Below are 20,037 nucleotides of genomic sequence, written 5' to 3'. Positions count from 1 at the left end.
TAACTTTGCTGCATTTATCTAGTGGACAAACATAAAACTGCATTTTAAAACTGAACTTTAATATCCGTCCTTACAAAAAAGGTTGTTTTTTAATGTAGCTTCACCACTTTAGACTAATTGAAGAAACTCAGACAATAATTCAAAATCTACTTTAAAATAAAATAAATATCATCCTCTGCTATATTCATTTCATAGACAAAATGACTGTTAAACGTACAAAAAAAGGCACAAAATTTCCCTTGAGTATATTTAAGTCAATAAATCTAAACCCGCAATCATTTAAAAAAAAAAAGAATAACGCACCATGTTTCACTTCTAAATTTATTTAAAAGATATGAGGGTTTATTAAAACTCATTTTAAATAAACATTGTTTGTTTGAAGCAAACTGTTTTATTATCAAAGCAGTCAGTCAATAAATAAAAAGCAGATCACAGATTCGCCCAAAAACCACCAACACAGAGAAAATGAATAAACTAGACAGATGTTGCTTCTTTTCTAGTTTGATCAACAGCAGCATTTAAACTTGGTTGACTAAAAGCCTCCAAGAGAGAAACTGGCAACAGAAAAGTTAGTCTTGTTTCATTTACTGAACAAATCATGACAGTTATCAGGTGTTTTTCACATTTTTAAAGGTTGTACTAAACATTTCAGGGTCAGACGGAAGTTTACTTCCACACATCATCAACATAAATGCAAACACATAAAAAAAGTTTTCTCTTATTCACACCAAGTCAAAATCAAACATACAGCTTCAAAAATATGCATATTGGTAAAGGCACAGATGGATGCGTGCGTTCGACTTGCCTGCTTTAGTTGACCCAGAACAGGTTTGGAGGTCCGATCTGTTGGAACATCGTGTCCAACATTCAACCAAAGTCCAAGAAAAAAGGAGAAATACTCAAGCTCGACGCTGCAGGGTATTAATCATCTTCAGTGGATTTAGAACAGCGGTTAATCTGAGCTGTTGACCCAATGAAACTGTGAAGATTCGGGTTGAGTTTCCTGCTCAAGACTGGGAGGGGAGAACCAAACCGAAGTGAAGCACCAGCAGACCGTCCTGCAGAGGAAATGCAACAAGTCTTAACTTAAAGCTGCAGTTTGTAACTTTTATAAAAAATTAAATCCGTCACCAGTTTGTAATGAGACAAAAAAAAAATTCAATCTTCTACAATTCCTCCTTGAGCTACTATTGTTGTCTGAAGAAATGCACCAAAAACAACCAATCAGAGCCAGGAGGAGGGGCTTAGCGCTGTCAATCAACCTTGTATATGCACTAATAAATGTGTCAACGGCGGAGAGATGACTTACTGTTACAGAAAAACCGTTTTTCTGCTGTCATCAATGGCTATGCTAACTAGCCTTAGCAGCTTGGAATAGGAAAAGGGGGTGAGCAGCGCCACACGGAGGGTTATTGACAGCACTCAGACCCTTCTCCTGGAATCTGATTGGTTGTTTCTAGTTAGAACTGGGAGCTCAAACTTTTCACAGATTATGTATCTCATAAGATACTGTCACGACATGGTGACTGTAAAAAATATGTCTGATAAAAGTTGCATACAGCAGCATGTTCCTATGTTACTGTGTGTGTGTGTGTTTACCTGTAGTGCTTCTTTACCCACAAACTTCTTAATATCTTTCAGTGACTGGTGATGATCTAGGAGTTGATCTCCACAAACCAGATCCACCTTCAGGGGAAACGGGAACAATTATTCATAAATGTTATAATCTGAACATTTTGACTTAAAAATACAACACATCTGATTTCAAAGGATTTTTTTCTAACTTTCATTTAAAAAAAAGAAAAAAGAAATTCTAAATGATAGAAAATATTTTCAAAAAGTAGCTTTTATCATCCCTTTAAAGAAGAGTTGTAATTTGACCCAGGCTGCAAAAAATTTTAATTACGAGAATATAGTCATAATATTAGCAGAATAAAGACGCAATTTTACCAAAATAATGTTTTAAAATTACAAGAAAGGAGCTTATAAAGTTATAAGGTTATCTGAGCAGCTCAGATTGTGTTGTTCTTTTAAATACAGTTAAAGTCTTGCTTCTGATGATAATTTGATGCTGAAGTATTAAAAGATGAATTATTTCTTCATCTGCAAAACGGAAACCAAAGTAAAACTTGAAGAGCTGCTGAACATCCCTCTTTCATGTTGGAGTTTTCATAAAATTGCTACTTTGTTCCCCTAATGTCACAACTTCTTTCTGGTAATATTAAAAACTTTATTCTCATATTATTTCCAGTTAGTTGTTGTCAACAAACTGGAAGGACTGTATCCTTGTAATATCTTGACTTTATTCTTGTATTCATAAAATGCAGTATACATAATATATGTGTATATACCACTCTGAAAAAATGAGTGAAAAGCAGATTGTGCACCTAATTTCTGGAATGAATCCATTTTCAGGCAATATGGACTTAAAGTTTTATCAGGATATTTTGTGGTATTATTATGATAATGATAAAAATGACAATAAGAACCACTTATTTCTTTTTTAAGTAAACCTATGATTCTGACTCCATGACACAGCCATCTTAGTCCCACAAACACAAACGCGCTTTTCTAGGACAACAGTCACATAAAGGAGTTTGATTTTTATCACCAAACTGCTTAATTCTCCCTCCGGAAATGATCTGTATCCAAACTAGCCTGGGGGAAACCTAAACTGACCTGACACTTGGGGTTGAGCTCCATCTTCCTCCGGATGAACAGCTCCACGTGTCGGATGGTGGCTTCGCCCGACACGCAGATGTACGGCCTTTCTAGAGGCTGATGAAACAATGGCAGAGGATCAGCTTTAACTTCAAGATATCCAAGATGAAGATGTCAACTTTAACAGTTAAAAGTGTATCTGAATGACTAAAATATACATTTTCTCAATATTAAAGTAACTTTTCATGTTTGTGAAATTTCTAACGAGCCTTTTTTGCATTTGAATCAAAGGCTACTGTAATCTTCAGAAGAACCACTAGGAGGAGCCAAAGGCTTGTGTGCATCAACACTTCCCCTCATTTTTACAAGTTTTCCATAAAAAGAAACTAAAAAACAAAAAAAATTAATCTTAACAGGTTGTTGACAATGTCTTCAAATAAGGGAAATCCCATTTTTAAATAGTTTGTCAAACAGGAAATGCTCAGAATGACAGAAAAACGAACAAAAATCAAGAAAAACTCATGAATGAGACGCAGAAAAGTTCAACATAAGAGGATACAAAGAGTTATGACGTCATATTAGGATAATTGTAGACAGAAAAAGAAAGGAAGAGTAAGTTTCCACCAAAAACTTTTTCTGGGAAAAACCAGAAATTTCTGAGAATGAAAAGTTGAAAATGTACAACTTTTATAACTCAGAAGCTTCCATATTTTTTTCTACAAAATGTTTTAGAGTAATCTCAAAATTTCTAAGTTTTCTCTAGCAAATTTTAAACTTTTCAAACTGAAATTTTCTGTGTATTTTGGTGGAAAATCTCTCCTTTTTTCCCCTCCTATGTGTAATGAAGAGTTAAGAAGCTGAGAGTGAGATAAAATTAACCTTTTGTTATAAACATTTGTTACAAAGATCTTAAACCTTTACCTTAAAGTCAGAGATCCCATTTTCAGCCCTGAAAACAAAACAGTCAAGAGAAATGTAACTTTGATGTTGTCCATTAACCAGAGAACACACAAGTAACTATAACGTACATTTATTCATTTATTTTTTAAACTTTACTGGATAAAAATTTGCTTTTAAATGCAGAAGTCCATCTACAAAAGCTAAGATACCCCAGCTTCTTCTCCCAGTCTTAAAAAAATATTGTTATGTTTACTGATCTCTTTAAGTTGTTTTAAGGTGTGCCAAAATACAAACAAAAACTATGCAATATGGAGTATCATTGCTGCAAAGTAGCAGACTTAAAATAATTTTAATGCCACATAAAAACGGAAACATACCCGACAAACTCCAGGAGCAGATAAATGTTCAGCTCAGGGGGGATGGTGAACACGGCCCTGGGAAAGTTATCTTTCCTTTTCTTCAGCACAATGGGACCTTGAGGTGAAACAGGCACTGCAAAGATCAAACCACAGTCAGCGATAAAGTGATATACTTCATCTATGTAAAATGTGTTCATAAATCCAGAGAGGCTGGACGTCATCACCTGGTTTTGGCACAGCGAGCCCCCTCTCTTTGTAGAAATTACACATTTTTTCTCTTTCAACTGTTAAAAAAACAACAAAAAAACACAAAATGCTCACAAAAAGCTCAAAGCACCACATCAGAAGCTCAGATGAACACACATTTGGTTTTAGTGTGTTCTCAAACATTCTTACGTTCTTCCAGGAAAGGAACCATTTTATATACAATGTCCTGAAGCTGTCTGTCTGGCCTGCAAAATGTAAAGTAATTAACTCCCAGTCGGCTGCATACCAAACAGAAACACGGGGAGAATAATTAGTCAGCAGCTGTTGCTGGAGGAAAAAAACTCACCTGATGTTGTACAGAGGCTGCGTCTCGTGCACAACGATGCTGCATGTCGGACATCTGTTGCTGGAGAAGAAGTGTTTCACGATGCAGCTTTTGCAAACTTTAAGAAAAAGCAGAAGAAAACTGGGTATAAGACAGTTTTTATTTTACCGTTTGAGTGAGAGTCTTGAACTTATTCAAGATTTATCTGAACATGAGCAGATGGAGAAATGAGTGAACCTTACATTGAATATGCAAGCAGATGCTTGAGGAAAATATATTTTTATGTGGCTTTGAAGATATTGGAAGGTCATATACTCCAAATCTTTTGCCAACACGTCTACTTTCAAACAGCCATCATTTAAGTGCGATATTAATGTACTATACTGCTTGTTGAGTTTAAATACAGAAAGAATTTCGCTCAAAAACTGTTGCACAACTGAAAAATCGTTTGAACATTGTGTAAAAAAAAAAAAATCACACAATCAATGCCCAGCGTAAAGCTAAATGAACAAGTTTGACAAGTTTTAAAATTTCTTCTGTATAGAGATGTGGCTAATTCATAAATATTATGGCTACAGTGCTGAAACCTGAAGCCAAAACATGCCAAAGGTTGAAATTAGTGAGATTCAAGGTTGAGATCGCCCTGTCTAAAATAAAAACTCTTAATAAATATGTAGAAGTTATAATATTTTTATAAAAGCAAGAGTCACTGCAAGAATTATGCGGCAGCTGCTGATTGATCAAAATCACAGATAATTTGCCTACCAAGCCCCAACAATCTGTAATGTGGTTCAGTTGAAAATAAAATCGCCCAAATCGTCTTTTATTGAACTGTCACAAATCAAACTCAGTGGATAGTAATCTAGTCCAGGTTTTAAGGGTCTGTGCATTATAGTTTTTAAATTAGAGCCGATTAAACTCGCTTACGGTAGTTAAAAATTAGGAGCAATTGTAATTTAGTCATTCTCCCGAAGCTAACTTCGGTTTTCTATTATTTCTATGCACACATTTCTGTTTTTTAATGGTTTTACTCATTTTCCAACAAGGTTGTCGTTAGTTTTAATGTGAAATAATCGAGGCTGACCCTCCCTCCGTAGTTTTGTGACTCACATGTGTGCAGGCACTCTGTGATTGTGGTTGCATCGATGAAGAAGCCGCAGCAAACAGCACAGCGGATGTATGGATAAAACTGAGTGAGAGGGAGCTTGGTCTGTGGAAAACAAAAACGTGAATTTCTTTAAAGTCTCACTAAGCAACAGCAGAAAACTGTTAAACATAAATTATATCCGATTTACAGAAAACATTGGCGTTTTACGCACTTCGTCGTCGGTGTCGCTGCCTGAAACGTTGGTGGTTCCGTCATGACTTCTTCGACCAACTGACATCCTCAACGGCTGTGAACCGCACTTCAATACTTTCTCTGGTCTCTTTTACTTGTCAGTAAATTAATAAATAAGTTTGCCCTTTTATTCCGCTTCTGTTAAAATTTTCGTCATGTAAACAACACAGCACTAGTCGGCTAGCCTTAGCCTCCGCACCGTGAACCGCAGAACAAAACAATAACACGCGCCTAACTAGATGCTAATATTAGCAATTTCTTAGCGCAGACAAAAGCGTCAGTCGATTTATATTTCCACAAACTGATATTTTAACGCGCTACAATATAAAAATGACACAATTTAAATACTTTTCTGCTACACTATCTTTCGCCCAACTGAATTTCCCTCGCGCTTAGTTTGCAGCGTGGATAACGTCACCGCTTCCGGTCTGGATTTTTCAGAATAAAAGTGTTATTAGGAGTGACACGGCTCCCTAATAGCTATATTTTATAAATACCTTCATCTGGCAATAAATGAACAGCCAATTTCAGTTTAACGGTTATTTGCAATAAATTGATTACTCATCGTTTTTGGTCTCACTTCCATTTATTCTTTTGGCATGTTGAAGCTCTACTTTGATTCTATAAAACAGTGAAATATATAAATTTTTTAATTTCAGTTTTATGTATGCATCTAATAAATGTCTACACAGATCAGCCAGAGGCAGTGTAATGGATAACATTTTAATTTATCACAATAAAATTATTCACAGAGAAAAATCAACACAAATATATGTTTTAAAATGACATTTCAAAGAACGATTGTATTGTATTTGGTTGTTTTTTGTAGTCATTTCTTCTTACAAAAGTCAGCTTTGTATTTACAGGGTACTATACAACATTGAATATACTGATAATTATGTTTAAGGTGTGCATCCCACCAACAAGACAAGACATCGACTTAAAGAATCTGTTTACCTCTTAATGGTTGAAATTTTTTTAGTTCAGCAATAGCAATTATTATTTTGCTGAGAATAAATTGGTTCTGTCCCATTTTCTTTTGAGGTACCACAAATCCAAGATTCGAGAAATACATAAAAAATGTTTATCATCACTGACACAATCCAGGTTTTATTGATAATACAAACAGTTTAGCTACCACTTTAAAAAGTCACATGGGGACGAGCTTAAACCCATCATGAACGCAATACTAATTTATTCATTTTGAGTTTCTTCTTCCCAGAGTAGTTTTTTTAACAGAGCTTATATTCTTTGTTATTTTGATATAATTAGCTGGTTAGTTTGTAATTGCCATGTTTTGTAAATTAAAAAATCCAGTGTGGAGTTTCTTCTTATTAAAGGGAACCTGTGGAAACCTTCATTTCAGTTTTGAGAGAACATAGACCAAACCAGAGTTCTGATTCTTCGTGTGTTGGTGTATAGTGGGCTTAATTCCCCCACCTCTTTTTTCCCCAAAGAAGAGTCTTCATTTGATTAAAGTCTTGCTAATAAAAAAAAAAGAGAATAGAATAGAAAATACACAATTTTCACAAGATGGAATGTCTATGGAGAGCATTTGACATGAAAACATTTCTCTGAGGCAGAACTGGAGGCAAAAATGATCAATTTCACTACAAAACATCATCTGGGAACATTCACAACTTGATAGCACAATTTCTCACTGATCCAAACCCTTTTAACGTCAGAGGAAGTCACCTATATCCACTAGAAGAATGGATTTTGCTTGAAAATGGATCCTATACAAGTTTCACTGCCATTTTGTGAGTGGCATTTTTTTTTTATGTATGAAAGAGAGTAATCCTGTTCCAAAAAATTTCAACAGCTGAAGGTTTTTCTGTTTTGCCTTTGGTGGTCTAAGAAAAAAAAAACATATTTCCTAAGGTACAGCACCTCTTATTGTTTCACATCTTCATAATTTTAACTACATTCAGATACTTATTTACTTACAATAGCATGGGAAAGAACCTTTATATATACACCTTTCAGTGTTTAGATATCAATTTACTTACACTGTTTAGATATCTTTTTTGGGGGTCACAAAAAAATTACTTCGTAATCCAAAGTAATTTTTATGTCTTTTATTTTGAAAATCTACTTTCTAGTGATACGTTATTTTCCAAGCCACTCACAATATGGCGGGCGCGTTAATGAGTCGTTACTATGGGAGAGAGATATCAATTTAGTCTGTGTACTATGGTAAGCCCGATTGACTCTTTTCTGTGTACGATACACCTTGTCAATGTTTTGTTGGAAAGAAATGTATGGTTTGAACTTCGTCTTATTGAATTCACATAAAATTTTCGCACGTAAAAGACATGAACAACCAGTAAACAACTCAACTTTATACAGTGGGCTCTCGATATTCGCAGAGGTTAGAGAATATAACCGTCCGCTAAGAGCTAAAATACTGAATACTTAGGAACGCTTCTAAAATGCTTGCAACTGCTAATTATAACAATTGAAACTGTATACCTTATAACCTGCAATATGAAACGAAAACTGTTGTAGCACTACCGCAGAAGCCAACACGTCTGTTGTCCTTATCTTCGTGTTTGTGGGTTCAGCCAATCAGCGTTAAGGAAAATGTAGGGAGCTCCTGGATTGGCTGTTTCCCAAACACCAGCCAATAATGTGTCACGTTGCATTGCGCCTAAATTTCTCAGCTTCCAATCAACGAGTACGTTTTCTGCAAATAATTTGGAGGCAAAGTTCTACAGAAAAATCAACAGGGGTCCACTGTATGTCACTTTTTTTTTGCTACCACTGGCCCTGAATACATAGTCTACGTCTTGGTTAGGTCACTTCACTTCTCTGCTGGCACTGAACGGGTTGAAATATAATGCTAAAAACTTATTAGTACATGCTTACATGACTTTAAGGCACTTAGCATTAGCATGAGCCCATGTACTGAGAATGTTAGCATTCAAGTTGAGTTCAAAGTCACAGGAACTTTCTCAGCTAGCTTACTGGAAAGTTTTAATCAATATGGCTGCCTTGTACATAAAAGCAGTGTCTTTTCGTTGCACCACTGTCAGTTTTTGTTTGCACAAAATCCAGGATATTACGGTGTTACCAATCAATCTGGGGGAAAAAGTATATTTCAACTCACAACCTGATGTTGACTTTCAACCAACTTGAGCACAAGATATTCAACATTAAGCATTCTTACTTTGATTTACAAACCCCCACATTAAGATGTTGTTACCATTACCTCATGTCTTTTTTCCAAAAATGTTCTTCTGATCACAACAATGTTTATTTTAAAATCTCTGCAAGAGTAACTCTGCCTCAAAAAAATTTCCATTTTTAGAAAGAAAAAAAAAAAAAAACTAAAACTGTGTCAGAGAGTTCAGCTGAACGGAGAGCATTGCTGTGCATTGCTGGGTAGGGCTCCTTTATCAGACCTCGGAGAGACTCTGTGGCTGCTCAGGCATTTGTTGGGGCTCATTGTGGATTCGACAAACTGACTTGTTACACATCGGACACACACTCCGGATTTCTAACCATTTCAGCAGACATCTAGGGAAAAAGCAGGCAGACGGAAAAAAACATGACTAAGAAAATCATTGCTGTCACAGTTTTTGCTGCAGGACAAACACAGGTCTCAGTTACCATAGTTGTGCTCAAGTTCAAACATGTAAAGAAAATATATTCAAGAGACTTGATGTAATTTGCAGTGGGAAATTCAGCAATAGCCTCAGGACTTTTTGATGTCTGTTAAACTACTTATTGAAGTTTTAAGTATGCAAAAAACTCTGCTTTGCATACTTAGAAACATCATACGAGTTGTACATTGTCATAAAAACATGGTAATCAACAAGTACTACTATTGGACTCACTTCTTATGAAAAGCGTGGGAACACGGACACACTCCAAGCTCATCCCTGCTGCGAAACTCTTCCAAACATACTGCACACGTTTGCTGGTAAAAGAAAATACCAGATCATGAAACCACTTCAGCAAATTAAAAAAAACAAAAAAAAAAAAAACTAATTTATCCTAGAAATCTTCTTGATCATACTACCAAGGATATAAGGCGTAACTCTGAAGCCTATTACTCTTCAAAATGGGAAAGAAAAGTCAACTTGTCATTTTAACTAAGGAAGAGGTCCGGTGATCTTTGTAAAGCTTCAATAAAATAGCCACCAATTACCCCAAATTTGCCCTTATTTACACCAATAGCGGTAATTGAAAAGTTTAGATGTGTGCTTGATGCTACAGCCACTGGAACCAAGCGCTTCTATCCGATAAATGAACATATAAGAACCTGAAGTACTTTAAATGTTCAACCCCAAAATCCGTATTAGCTTGCAACATGTATTCAACTTACACCAAGAAGACTCAGTTTCTTTCCTGCTCCTTTTAGAACTACCTGTTGATGACAAAGGAAATAATTTACTTTACCTAACAGAAAAGCAAATGAAAACAGTCTTGTAGGAATCTTTCAGTAACAAGATGTTACCTCATTGTAGCCATAATGCTCTCTTGTACCTTGTCTTCTTAGTCTGTAAAGAAGTAACAAAATAAAACTCAGAATGCCGTTTTAAAGGTGGTTTGAAGAGCCAAACACAAGCCATGCTTAGGGCAAAGTCTGTAACAAAATAGTTGGTTTATTGGGCTTAATGAAAACAAAATGGCAACATGAGACAGCTGTGAGAATCAGTGAAAAATGTAACAAATGTTGCACTTTTGTTCCCCAATCAAACCAAGTTTATGGGACTATCAGGTGTGAAAACACCCCAAAGTAGAAAAGCAGTAGAGTGGTTTACAGGCCCAGGAAGTCCGGTTTGTTCATGGAGGTGTGAATGCAGAATCAAACTCTGACGCTGACCAAAAAAGCAAATTGTGGTCGACCTGCAACCTCGGTCTTGGTCTGGTTGAAGTGAACTCTGGTGCAGTTTGAATGCATATGTGAATGCCAAGTGGACCGGAGACCGCTTCAAAAGCAGGAAGCAAACTACAGCGCAGGGCATTCTGCGTAAATACAACCAAACAAACATGCAAGTATAGCGCTAGAAATCCTTCAACTGCTAAAATCTGATTTCCATTTTTGTTTATTTTTTGTAAAGAAGAAAATTGTGTTCATGTCAGAGGATTTTGTCATCTTAGGCAAGGAGAAGAACAAATTTTTCAATTAGCTTAGTTCATTTGACACTGTTCAGTGTGAAAGCGAACTGCAACAGCTGAAAATGTTGCAATTTTGGTCCCCAATCGAACCAAATCTCCTTTAATATCAGGAATGAAAATACTCAAGACAGAAAGAAGGATAGAAAGAATATAAGAAGAGATTTTATGTCCTTGGCCTACTTAAATATTGGTGAATAATTATAGCTAGTTGGTTCAGAATTTTATGCAACACGCCCTCTCCATGTAGCTCAAGGAAAACTTACCAGTTTGTCACCTAAAAACATCCCTACTGTGCAAATTATGCGTTTCTTTATCTCTCCTCGCTGATACAAGTCTTGTCATGCTAAATGAATCAGCTGGGGATGCTCAGCGCTTCAAGCAGTCTTGGAATTCGTATGATGTCAAATTCATGTAACAACCTGAGCAGTGAAGTCCCTCACACCAAGCAGGGCTGCACAAAAAACATCAAAACTTGGGATCTTCACTGTAAAATATTTGAGCCGCTTTTAGTTGCGTCTACTAGCTTCTACTCTTTAAGTCAAAGAAATCTGGCAAGTTTTAGATTTTGAACTTAAGTTTGTCAAATATTAGTGAGATGTATTAGCTTTTGATTAATTTTGTCACATCTCCAAGAGTTGAGTGAACTAATAATTTTAAGTGGGTTTTCACACCTGATAGTTTGATAGACTTGGTCCGATTGGGGACCAAAGCTGCAACATTTGTTACTTTTTCAGCTGGTGTGGTTCGCTTTCACACTGCACTATGTAAGTGAACTAAACCTCTTGAAAAACATTTCCCCTCCTCACCTGTGGTGGGGCTGCACCAAGAACCACTGAAGAAAACGACATGTATTTACCCAGAATGCCCTGCGCTATAGTCCACTTCCTGCTTTTGGAGCAGTCTGCTTGGTGTTCACATTAGCATTTGAACCGCTAAATGCAAACTGGTTGAGGACAATGTTTGCGCACAACAAAATTAAATGTTTCTGAGCTAAATTCATTCTGATTTTTAATAAAAATGCATTAATGCAAATTAAATAAAAATTTCTGGTTGACTTTACTTGCTTCATTTTCAAGTCAAACCACCTTCAGATGTTTTACAGTGTACCTGAACAAGTAGCAGCAGAAGATGAGGCTGAGCATGAGGATGAAGAGGCCGATGCCCAGGATGATGATGTAAATATTAAGCGGCAGGTTGAAGAGACTTTCGCTTGTCATCTTGCAGTCAGGGACAAAGTGCTGCAGTTCAAAGTCACACAGACACCCTAAAAATGGGAATCATGGGTAGAGATTATTTACCTTAATAGATTAAATTATATGCCTTTTTAAAATCCCAGCAGATTATTGAGAGAAGTTTGGTTGAGACAGAATTAGCATCATATTTTCAATGGAACAAGTGTTTTTTAGGGATATGGCTGGAACCAAATAGGAAATTATCTTTTTTTATCCAACAAACAAATGTTTACAGTGAAAATGTCATGAATGCGGCAAATCAAAATAAAGTATCTGGGGTAGAGTTGGAAAACTACAATCCAAAGAATCTAAAACTGAAGCATTGACCTTAACTACGCTAGTATCAATCTGATACAGATCCCAACTTAGTATCAATATTCTGGATCGATTCGCCCACCTCCAGTGCAGGTATTTATTTTATAAAATCAAATTAAAGGGTCATTATTATCATGGTTTTGTTTTATAGAAAAATATATATATAAAAATATTGGGGGGGGTTGGCTCCAAAGTCAGAATGTTAATTAATTTTCAGCCATTAATTCAGAAAGTTTTATATATTTTTTGTGATTTCATTGCAAACACAGACACACAACTTTACCAAGTATTCTTGGACTACTTTCTAACACAAATATCTTAGTACACTTAAAGTAAGACAAAGCTTACAAATAACTTTTCAGCTAGATTTAGGAGCTTGTTTCAAGTCAATAATTCCTTAATATTAACAAAAAAGTACTGGTTACACTGGCAGATTATTTCACTTATAATAAGGGGAAATGCTTTGTTAGAAGTAAAATAATCTGCTGGAGGAACTAGTACTTTTTAAAATCAATATCAAGGAATCATTTACTTGAAACAAGCTCCACTATCTTGCTGGGAAGTTACGTTATCCTATTTCAAGGACACCAAGATATTTGACCAATAATACTTGGTAACATTTTGTGTTTTTGCAGTGTTTTATTTTTTCTTGAGTCAGATTTGTCATACATAATCTCTTTTTGGTGCTCTGTATAACAGTCTGTGACTTTTCTATGAGAGTGAATAAAATTTTTACAAATATTCTTCACACTGCAAAACACCTGCATGTCACAGGAATGTGTTCACCTCCATGTTGGGTTCTCAGATATTTTAATTGAGAATAAACTTTTTTCTTAGCCTTGGTGATTAAACGGAGCGGCTTTCCTTCCACACAAACCCCCATCAGTGTAGCGCAATGATGCAATTAGCACATTTTTGCGGTTAGACAGAATAGCTTGTACTCCTGCTCTGCAGCCAGACTTTAATACACAAAGGTCACACCAGTAAAGGCGCATTACAGAGGGCTGGTAAGGCAAGTGTTTGGCTGGACGTTTAGGTTAAAGAGGAGGCAGCTGTAATCTTAGCACTATGTTAGTAAATCATTGATAGTGGAGGACCAAAAGGTAGGCCACTGTGCAAATGCTGCATGCATGCATGAACAGGTCTGAACTTGAACATGGTTAAGGTGAGGTGAGGTAGTTGATCTGGTCTGGAAACATTACAGCTGTTTCTGTAGATTTTTCCTGCTGATGTTCATAGTTTTGTCTGCGCAAAGGAAAAACACAAAATGCGGTGTACATTTTTGTGTTGAGTCTTATAAAACCAACTTAAAAAGGAAATGTAGAGCAACAGTAGGTTATTGGGAGCTTCTATAAAAATTGAGTTCCATGTTTAAAGTCAAGATTTACATGGATAGCTTCTTAAAAAAGATTATGAATTAAAAAGAAAAAACAGTTAAGCATGCAGCTGGCAATTGCAGAAAATCAGAATAATTAAGTGTAGCAGACTGAAAGATTATGATGGCAGCCCCAGAAGGACATAAAGCTATGCTAGATATTTACTTCATCATAAAGGTAGAAAAATTTAGTGAAAATTGATAATGTCCTCAAACTAAGCAAAAAAAAAAATCTACAGATTTCTTGTGGTTACATTTTGGAGGGAAAACCACAATGCTAACGTAGCATTTAATGTCGCATAACATGTCAAACACTCTTCTGTCATATTTTTTCATACTGAATGGCCATCAATTCCAGATTATCTAAGATTACTTCTATCATTGTGGGTGTTGGTAACTTTGAAGCCATGAAAAATTGGGTTAGTTTTGAAAGAAAGAAAAACCAAAAGCCTCCTTTCCAGTTGTACCTTCTTATCGCAACTCTAGTTGAGTTGGTTTGACTTGGTTTTCAATGGGGTGTAATGGAAAATGACCTCGAATCAAGTTTAACCAAGCAGATACTAATGGAAAAGAAAATGTTCAGATTACATGTGAATCCGTAAGCCTGGCAAACTATTAAGTAATCCTGCAAGGCCTTGTGGGTAAAATACTTCCAAAGTCTGTGCTGCCAAAAAGAGTCACTATAGATCAACTTGGCATCATTTAAACCAAAAACAATCAATTTTTTCTCTATTTAACTACAACTATCATATCATGCTCTTCATATTAAAATACGGTGTCCCAAGGTTAGCTACCTTGTTTTGAAATTGTTGGTAATTAATCATGCAAGTATGAAAATTCTCATAATGCCTGTAGCGCATTTTGGAGAGAAAACAACAATGCTAAAATGTAGCATATACTGAAGCACATGTTTCTTTCCAAGCATTTTTTTGTGTAATATGTATCCCTTTTTATTTTTAAGATATCCACAACTTCAGTCTCATCTAAAAAATGCTTTGGCATTTTGAAATCTGGTTAGTTTAGAAGAAAACCACTATCAAAATTTTAGCTTAAAAACATTTAGCATTTAGATTCTGTTGATAAAGATCTGTCTTTAATTGGCTGTCATTGTTACAGAAAAGTTAAATAATAAACGGAAAAAGGCAGACTGGGGTTGATTTATGAGAATCGTCAAGGTTTGCAGGTTCTCAGTGATAGAATATGTTGATATAACTCTTTAACTTGTTAGTGCTTTTTCTGAGACGAAAGCATTTAGCATATTTTGGAGGGAAAAAACAAAGCTAATTGCTAACCATGCGATCTAATATACCAGTTTTGTACACTTTTCACACTAACAATATCTCTATTTAATTGTACAACTTTTAAATGCGTCTGTTAAGCAGTACTATTTAGTTGTTAAACAATTGTAATTAGCTAATTTTTGAGGGACAACAATACTGATAGCATCTTTTGCAATGTACTGTCATACTTTTTCAGTTCATTTAAACATTATTTAAGCAGGAATATCCAAAAATGTAACTTAGCATCTTTGAATGAAATGGGTTGGTTTGAAAGAATAACGAATTAAAATGTTTTCGATTTAAATCTTCGACGGACGTATTTCCGGTCCAGACACGACCAGCATGGCAGCACCGAGTTATCAATTATAAAAGCTCCAGATTGAAAACATATGAATTAGTGAATAAAATCTAAAATTATATTAAATTATTAAATCTAAAAATAGTGGTCAATATAGATTTGGTGTCTCGTGAACATAGACAAGGACAAGTAGTGCCTTTGCCAACAAGATTGCAGGTGACTTTTCTAAACTTTAATTTGATCCTGAAAAAGTTCAAGACACTTCTTCATAATAGACTGCGCTAAAAGCATAAAAGAAGCAAAGGACTGAACATCTTGGATGGGCGGAGTTTGTTTAATTTGCCTTTTGACTCCAAAATCGCTGAAGCTAGCCCTGCTTGTATCGGTTCTCCTTTGTCAAACTTTAATGGGCTGCAATTCAAAGTCAGAGGGACCGCAGTTTGTGTGGCGCAAAATATGAAGAAGGGCTGTGCAGCTGGTGGATCCAAAACACTTACCGTAACACCAGTGAACCGGATGCATCCAATAACGTGTGAATGGTTTACCGGCACTCAGTCGGGAAAAGTTTTGGGTTTCTCAACAAGTTCTCTGGGATTGGTAACTAAAACCAGGTTTACTTAGTTTAAAACACAAAGGAGCCATCCACTAAACACTCCCATCGACTGTCAGATCCGCCTTTGTATCTTCAATGGATGACAAAGAAACCTACGTGGACTCACGGATGCAATCCCAAGTCACTGTTATATCCTTGTGTCACTCTTTTTATCAATGGCTTCAAATTCCTGCTGTGGAGAGACAAAGAAAATCGACACGGATGAATTTCCCTGTTATCCGGGCAGGTTCTCCCGTGGAAAGTCGATGGCAGCGCCTCCATCTGCCTCCCTGCTCCATACGCAGAACCTACGGCGCAGGGTTGGTAACACAGGAAGACAACGGCGCTAATCTTAATTCTGATCCAGGCTCCTCTCACGTTCACTCTCCTCCCTCGTCTCTCTTCTCCACTTCTCATCTGCAGCTCTCGGTTTGTAAACAGATCCCTGCTCATGTGATTCACTGCCTGCATCACAGCTCTGCTTTCGCCGCCCCCTCTTTCCTTCCTTCCTTCCTTCACTCTCTTGCCCTCCTTTTACCCCCTTTGCCCCTCTTGGTTTGTCCCCCTCCTTCCTTTGCAGCTGTAAGCTATTATTGAACAGCAGACGGCAGACAGGCAGGTGTGGAGGCTGAGCAGTAATTAGCCTATCGATCAGGGCAACTCATTGTAGATGACAAAAGATTTAATAAACATATAAGCGAGAATTGGACTTTCATCGTTACTTCTGAAAAATAGAGGGATAAATGAATCAAAAAGAGAGGGAATAACAAAAGAAGTTTATTTCCTACAAGGATTAGTGAACTTACGATTGTCGATTAATTAGATTAAAATTAGTTCCAAACGATTAAAGTTGCAGTAAAAACTGCTGTTGAACTATGTCATAACTGTTTCAGAGCAAGAAGGGTCTTGGTGCTATCAATCACCCCTCAGTGTAGTGCTGCTCATCCCCTCCTCTGCTACCCTGCAGCTAGCAGAGCTTGTCATGGAGGCTAATGGTAGTTAGCATTCATTCCTGATGGCGGATACACGGTTTTGCTGTAACTCTCTTGTTTCTCCGTCATTAGCACATTTAGCAGCGCGTACATGAGCCGACTGACAGTGTTAAGCCCCGCCTCCGGGCTCTGATTGGCTGTTTTTGGTCTGGAGTTGTGCATTTAGCTCAGGGAGGAAGTGAAAGAGATCCATCTGTCTCATAGCAAATTGTTACAACATAGTGATAGCGTCAACAAATACTTTAAAAAATATTTTTTTATAAAAGTTACATACTGCACCTCAGACCTTCTTTAAATTTTGTAGTTTGACCTCTATCCAGCAGAGGACGCCACTGGTCATTCTTAAGCCGAACCATTTATTATCAAACGAAGAAGATTAAGAGGAGAGACAAACGGTCCAAATATGTCCAAGTTATGAAAGAATTATAATAGTTAAAAATAGTCAAAATCGTTTATTAAAAATTGTTAAGCAATTTTTAACAATTGTTAAAATTGTTAGTGTTGGAGCTATTTATTGTTTATATTCTTTATCCATTTGAATTTTGTTAGTTTGTTCTTAAATGTATATTTTTTGTATTATTTACAGAATTTATTTGTAAGTTAATAATTGTTGATTTAATTTATCTTTTGTTTTATTATTTTTCTTATTGATATTTTTTAAGTAAACAGGAAGTGATGCGGGTGGGCCCGCTTTCTATAAATGTAGGGGCCTGGTAAAGGACCAGCAGGCATTTGGGTTAGGGGCCTATGGTTTTTACCAGTGCAAGGAAGCAGAGAAAACAAAAGGACGTTTGAACTCTGTAATTGTTCCTTTTTTTTGTTTTGCAAAGATGTCAAAATAAATCATGAACAACAAGTTACAAGTTGGATCCTGAACCTTCTTTGCCTGCGTTAAAATACTTGACCCCAGTGTCTCAGTGGCTTATTGGAACTTTGTTGGATGTTTGGTTTGACAAACAATCGCCGTTACAGTTAGAAAATATATTTTTTTGTTAAAATATATTCTTTTTAAAAATTCAGCATTATGAATAATTTCGCCCTTCATGTTATTGAAAGATGGTCAACCGTCTTGACGCAAGAGAAAACTCATTTTTAACTCACTAATCGATTACTTTCATCCCTAATTAGAAGCCTATTCATTGAATTTTTGACTGTTATATTTTATATTTGCTTATGTTTTGTTTTAGGAGCTCGAATGGACCACACGGATCAAAACAAACAAATAAACACAATTCAGTGCTAAATTGCTGGATTCAATTATGTGTTTGTTCTCAGGGTCTGATTATGTTTAAATCTGACCTTAAATGTGCAAAAATAGAACACAGTGTTGTTATCTAGAAAAACGTAAAAAAAAAAAAAAAACCTCAGAGTAGAGGCCAGTTTATAAGTGTTGTTTTTATTTAAATTTGATTACTTGCGTAAATTAACAGAAAGCCGTAAGTTTTTTTTTTATGTAGAAATTATCTGGAACATGTGAACCAAGACAAGGCAAAAGTGCAAACAACAGCGCCTCCCTGCGGCCAACTGTGGACCAATGAATTGTGAAATATGTTTCTTATCAACATGTTGGTGAAGCACAGCTGTTTTCTGTCAGTTTAAGAATAGTCTCCAGAATCAGAAAGCTTTTGTCATTCACAGAAAAGTGGACACAAACCTTAAAGAACAGATCCTGCAACAGACACCTTTAGTAGTTTATCTTTACTTGCTCATGGATACAGAAGCTTTTGTTCCAACAATTAATCTGTTTTCTACTTTTTGATAACCTTCTTTCCCTCTAGATTGTAAAAGAAAAAAAAACATAAAAATGGGTAAATATACTAAAATGTGAAAACTTTCTGTTCATACTTCTAACAGGTTTTTTTCTTGTGTTCATGTTAATGTTTGAGAAATGTAAAAATATGGAAATTTCAGTTTTTAAACAACAGAAATGCTTCTGAATGTACCAGGAGATAGGCAATTAAAATACGATACAATTTCAGTTTTTCAACAAGAGAAATGTTGTTTAAAATGTTTTTGAATGTCTCTGGAGAAATACTGTAAAAATACAGAAAATTTCAGTTTCGTATTAATAGAAATTAAAATAAATTAAACATGATGAACATGGTAAAATTCTGTATTAGACTTGATAGGAATGTTCAAACAATTAATGCAAAATTTCCTCATTGTATAGCAGGACATTCTCTTCTTTAATGAAAATTGTACCTACATTGTAGTTAATCATATAACATGTATAAATATTTATATATTCTTAAAATAACACTTGATATGTTGTTTGGTGACGTCCATAAATCGTCAGTTCAACTGTGAGCTGCAGTTGGACAAAAAATAAATATATTTTTGTTTGAGGAATCTGGAAGAGATGACAGTGTGAGACAGCTTTCTGGAAGGAGAAAACTACAAACACAGAGTAGGTCACTTTATTTAGCGTGACAGAAATACTTTCACCTTGATCATTTACCAAATAAAATCCTCTGCTAGCATATTTTTGTATTCTCTGTAGTCTTCTTCTCTGCATCTGATCATCTCATCATGAAAACTTGCTTCAGTCATGATATTATTTGCCTCAGTTTAATGCAGGAGAGTCCATTTTAAAGCAAATTGATAATGGCTGCAAGCTTTTTATTAAAAGTTTATTCTTGCTAACACAAGAAGAGAGCAGTGAATTAAGGCAGATTTGTTTCTTTTTGATAACAATCAGCCTGCTGATTTGATTTTTGGTCATTCTGTAAAAAAAAAAAAACCCAACAACCTTTAAAATGTTTATTAGAAATTACTAATTTTTTTAGGTTAATTTCAAAATTTCTGATTTTTTTCTTGCAAATTTTCAACTTTTGGAGCTCAGAAAATCCTATGTTTTTTCTTGAACGTTTCTGAGTTTAATCTCAAAATTTTCTAGTTTTTATTTTTATTATTATTGTAAGAAATGTTTGACTTTTCAATCTCACACATTTCCGAGGTTTTTCTTGAAAATTTCTGAGATTAATCTCAAAATTTCGGAGATTTTTGGCGGAAATTTACTATTAGTTTTTCTATCA

The 20,037-nt window shown here is 35.6% G+C and overlaps 2 protein-coding genes across 2 annotated transcripts; both read right to left on the bottom strand.

The window, feature by feature from the left end:
• Positions 1-371: 371 nt before the first annotated feature.
• Positions 372-6,250, bottom strand: pcgf6 (polycomb group ring finger 6). The gene is made up of 10 exons (XM_015039951.1): positions 5,772-6,250; positions 5,563-5,662; positions 4,474-4,570; positions 4,317-4,372; positions 4,145-4,204; positions 3,939-4,053; positions 3,583-3,610; positions 2,680-2,778; positions 1,600-1,686; positions 372-1,058 (listed from the first exon to the last, which is right to left on the bottom strand). Exons 1-10 carry the CDS (start codon positions 5,835-5,837, stop codon positions 1,008-1,010), a joined length of 759 nt encoding a protein of 252 aa, XP_014895437.1. The 5' UTR covers positions 5,838-6,250; the 3' UTR covers positions 372-1,007.
• Positions 6,251-7,041: 791 nt separating this feature from the next.
• On the bottom strand, positions 7,042-16,541 carry LOC106952072 (RING finger protein 122-like). The gene is made up of 6 exons (XM_015039952.1): positions 15,916-16,541; positions 12,026-12,182; positions 10,254-10,296; positions 10,122-10,163; positions 9,631-9,713; positions 7,042-9,310 (listed from the first exon to the last, which is right to left on the bottom strand). Exons 1-6 carry the CDS (start codon positions 15,938-15,940, stop codon positions 9,190-9,192), a joined length of 471 nt encoding a protein of 156 aa, XP_014895438.1. The 5' UTR covers positions 15,941-16,541; the 3' UTR covers positions 7,042-9,189.
• Between the last annotated feature and the right edge of the window lie 3,496 nt (positions 16,542-20,037).

This window comes from Poecilia latipinna, unplaced genomic scaffold, assembly GCF_001443285.1.
Source record: "Poecilia latipinna isolate Pla-1442-1.1 unplaced genomic scaffold, P_latipinna-1.0 Scaffold490, whole genome shotgun sequence".
Taxonomy (NCBI): domain Eukaryota; kingdom Metazoa; phylum Chordata; class Actinopteri; order Cyprinodontiformes; family Poeciliidae; genus Poecilia; species Poecilia latipinna.
Note: the sequence above shows the minus strand (reverse complement) of the source record. Positions and strands in the feature narration are given on the sequence as shown.

Excerpts from the sequence above, each read along its gene's own strand:
- pcgf6 (XM_015039951.1), bottom strand. The coding sequence starts at position 5,837 with ATGTCAGTTGGTCGAAGAAGTCATGACGGAACCACCAACGTTTCAGGC. Across the intron at positions 4,373-4,473 it reads CAGCCTCTGTACAACATCAG|GCCAGACAGACAGCTTCAGG; the intron begins GTGAGTTTTTTT and ends TACATTTTGCAG. Across the intron at positions 4,205-4,316 it reads GGTTCCTTTCCTGGAAGAAC|TTGAAAGAGAAAAAATGTGT; the intron begins GTAAGAATGTTT and ends TTTTTTTAACAG.
- LOC106952072 (XM_015039952.1), bottom strand. The coding sequence starts at position 15,940 with ATGCATCCGGTTCACTGGTGTTACG. Across the intron at positions 10,297-12,025 it reads TTCTGCTGCTACTTGTTCAG|ACTAAGAAGACAAGGTACAA; the intron begins GTACACTGTAAA and ends ACTTCTTTACAG. Across the intron at positions 9,311-9,630 it reads TCCCACGCTTTTCATAAGAA|ATGTCTGCTGAAATGGTTAG; the intron begins GTGAGTCCAATA and ends CTTTTTCCCTAG.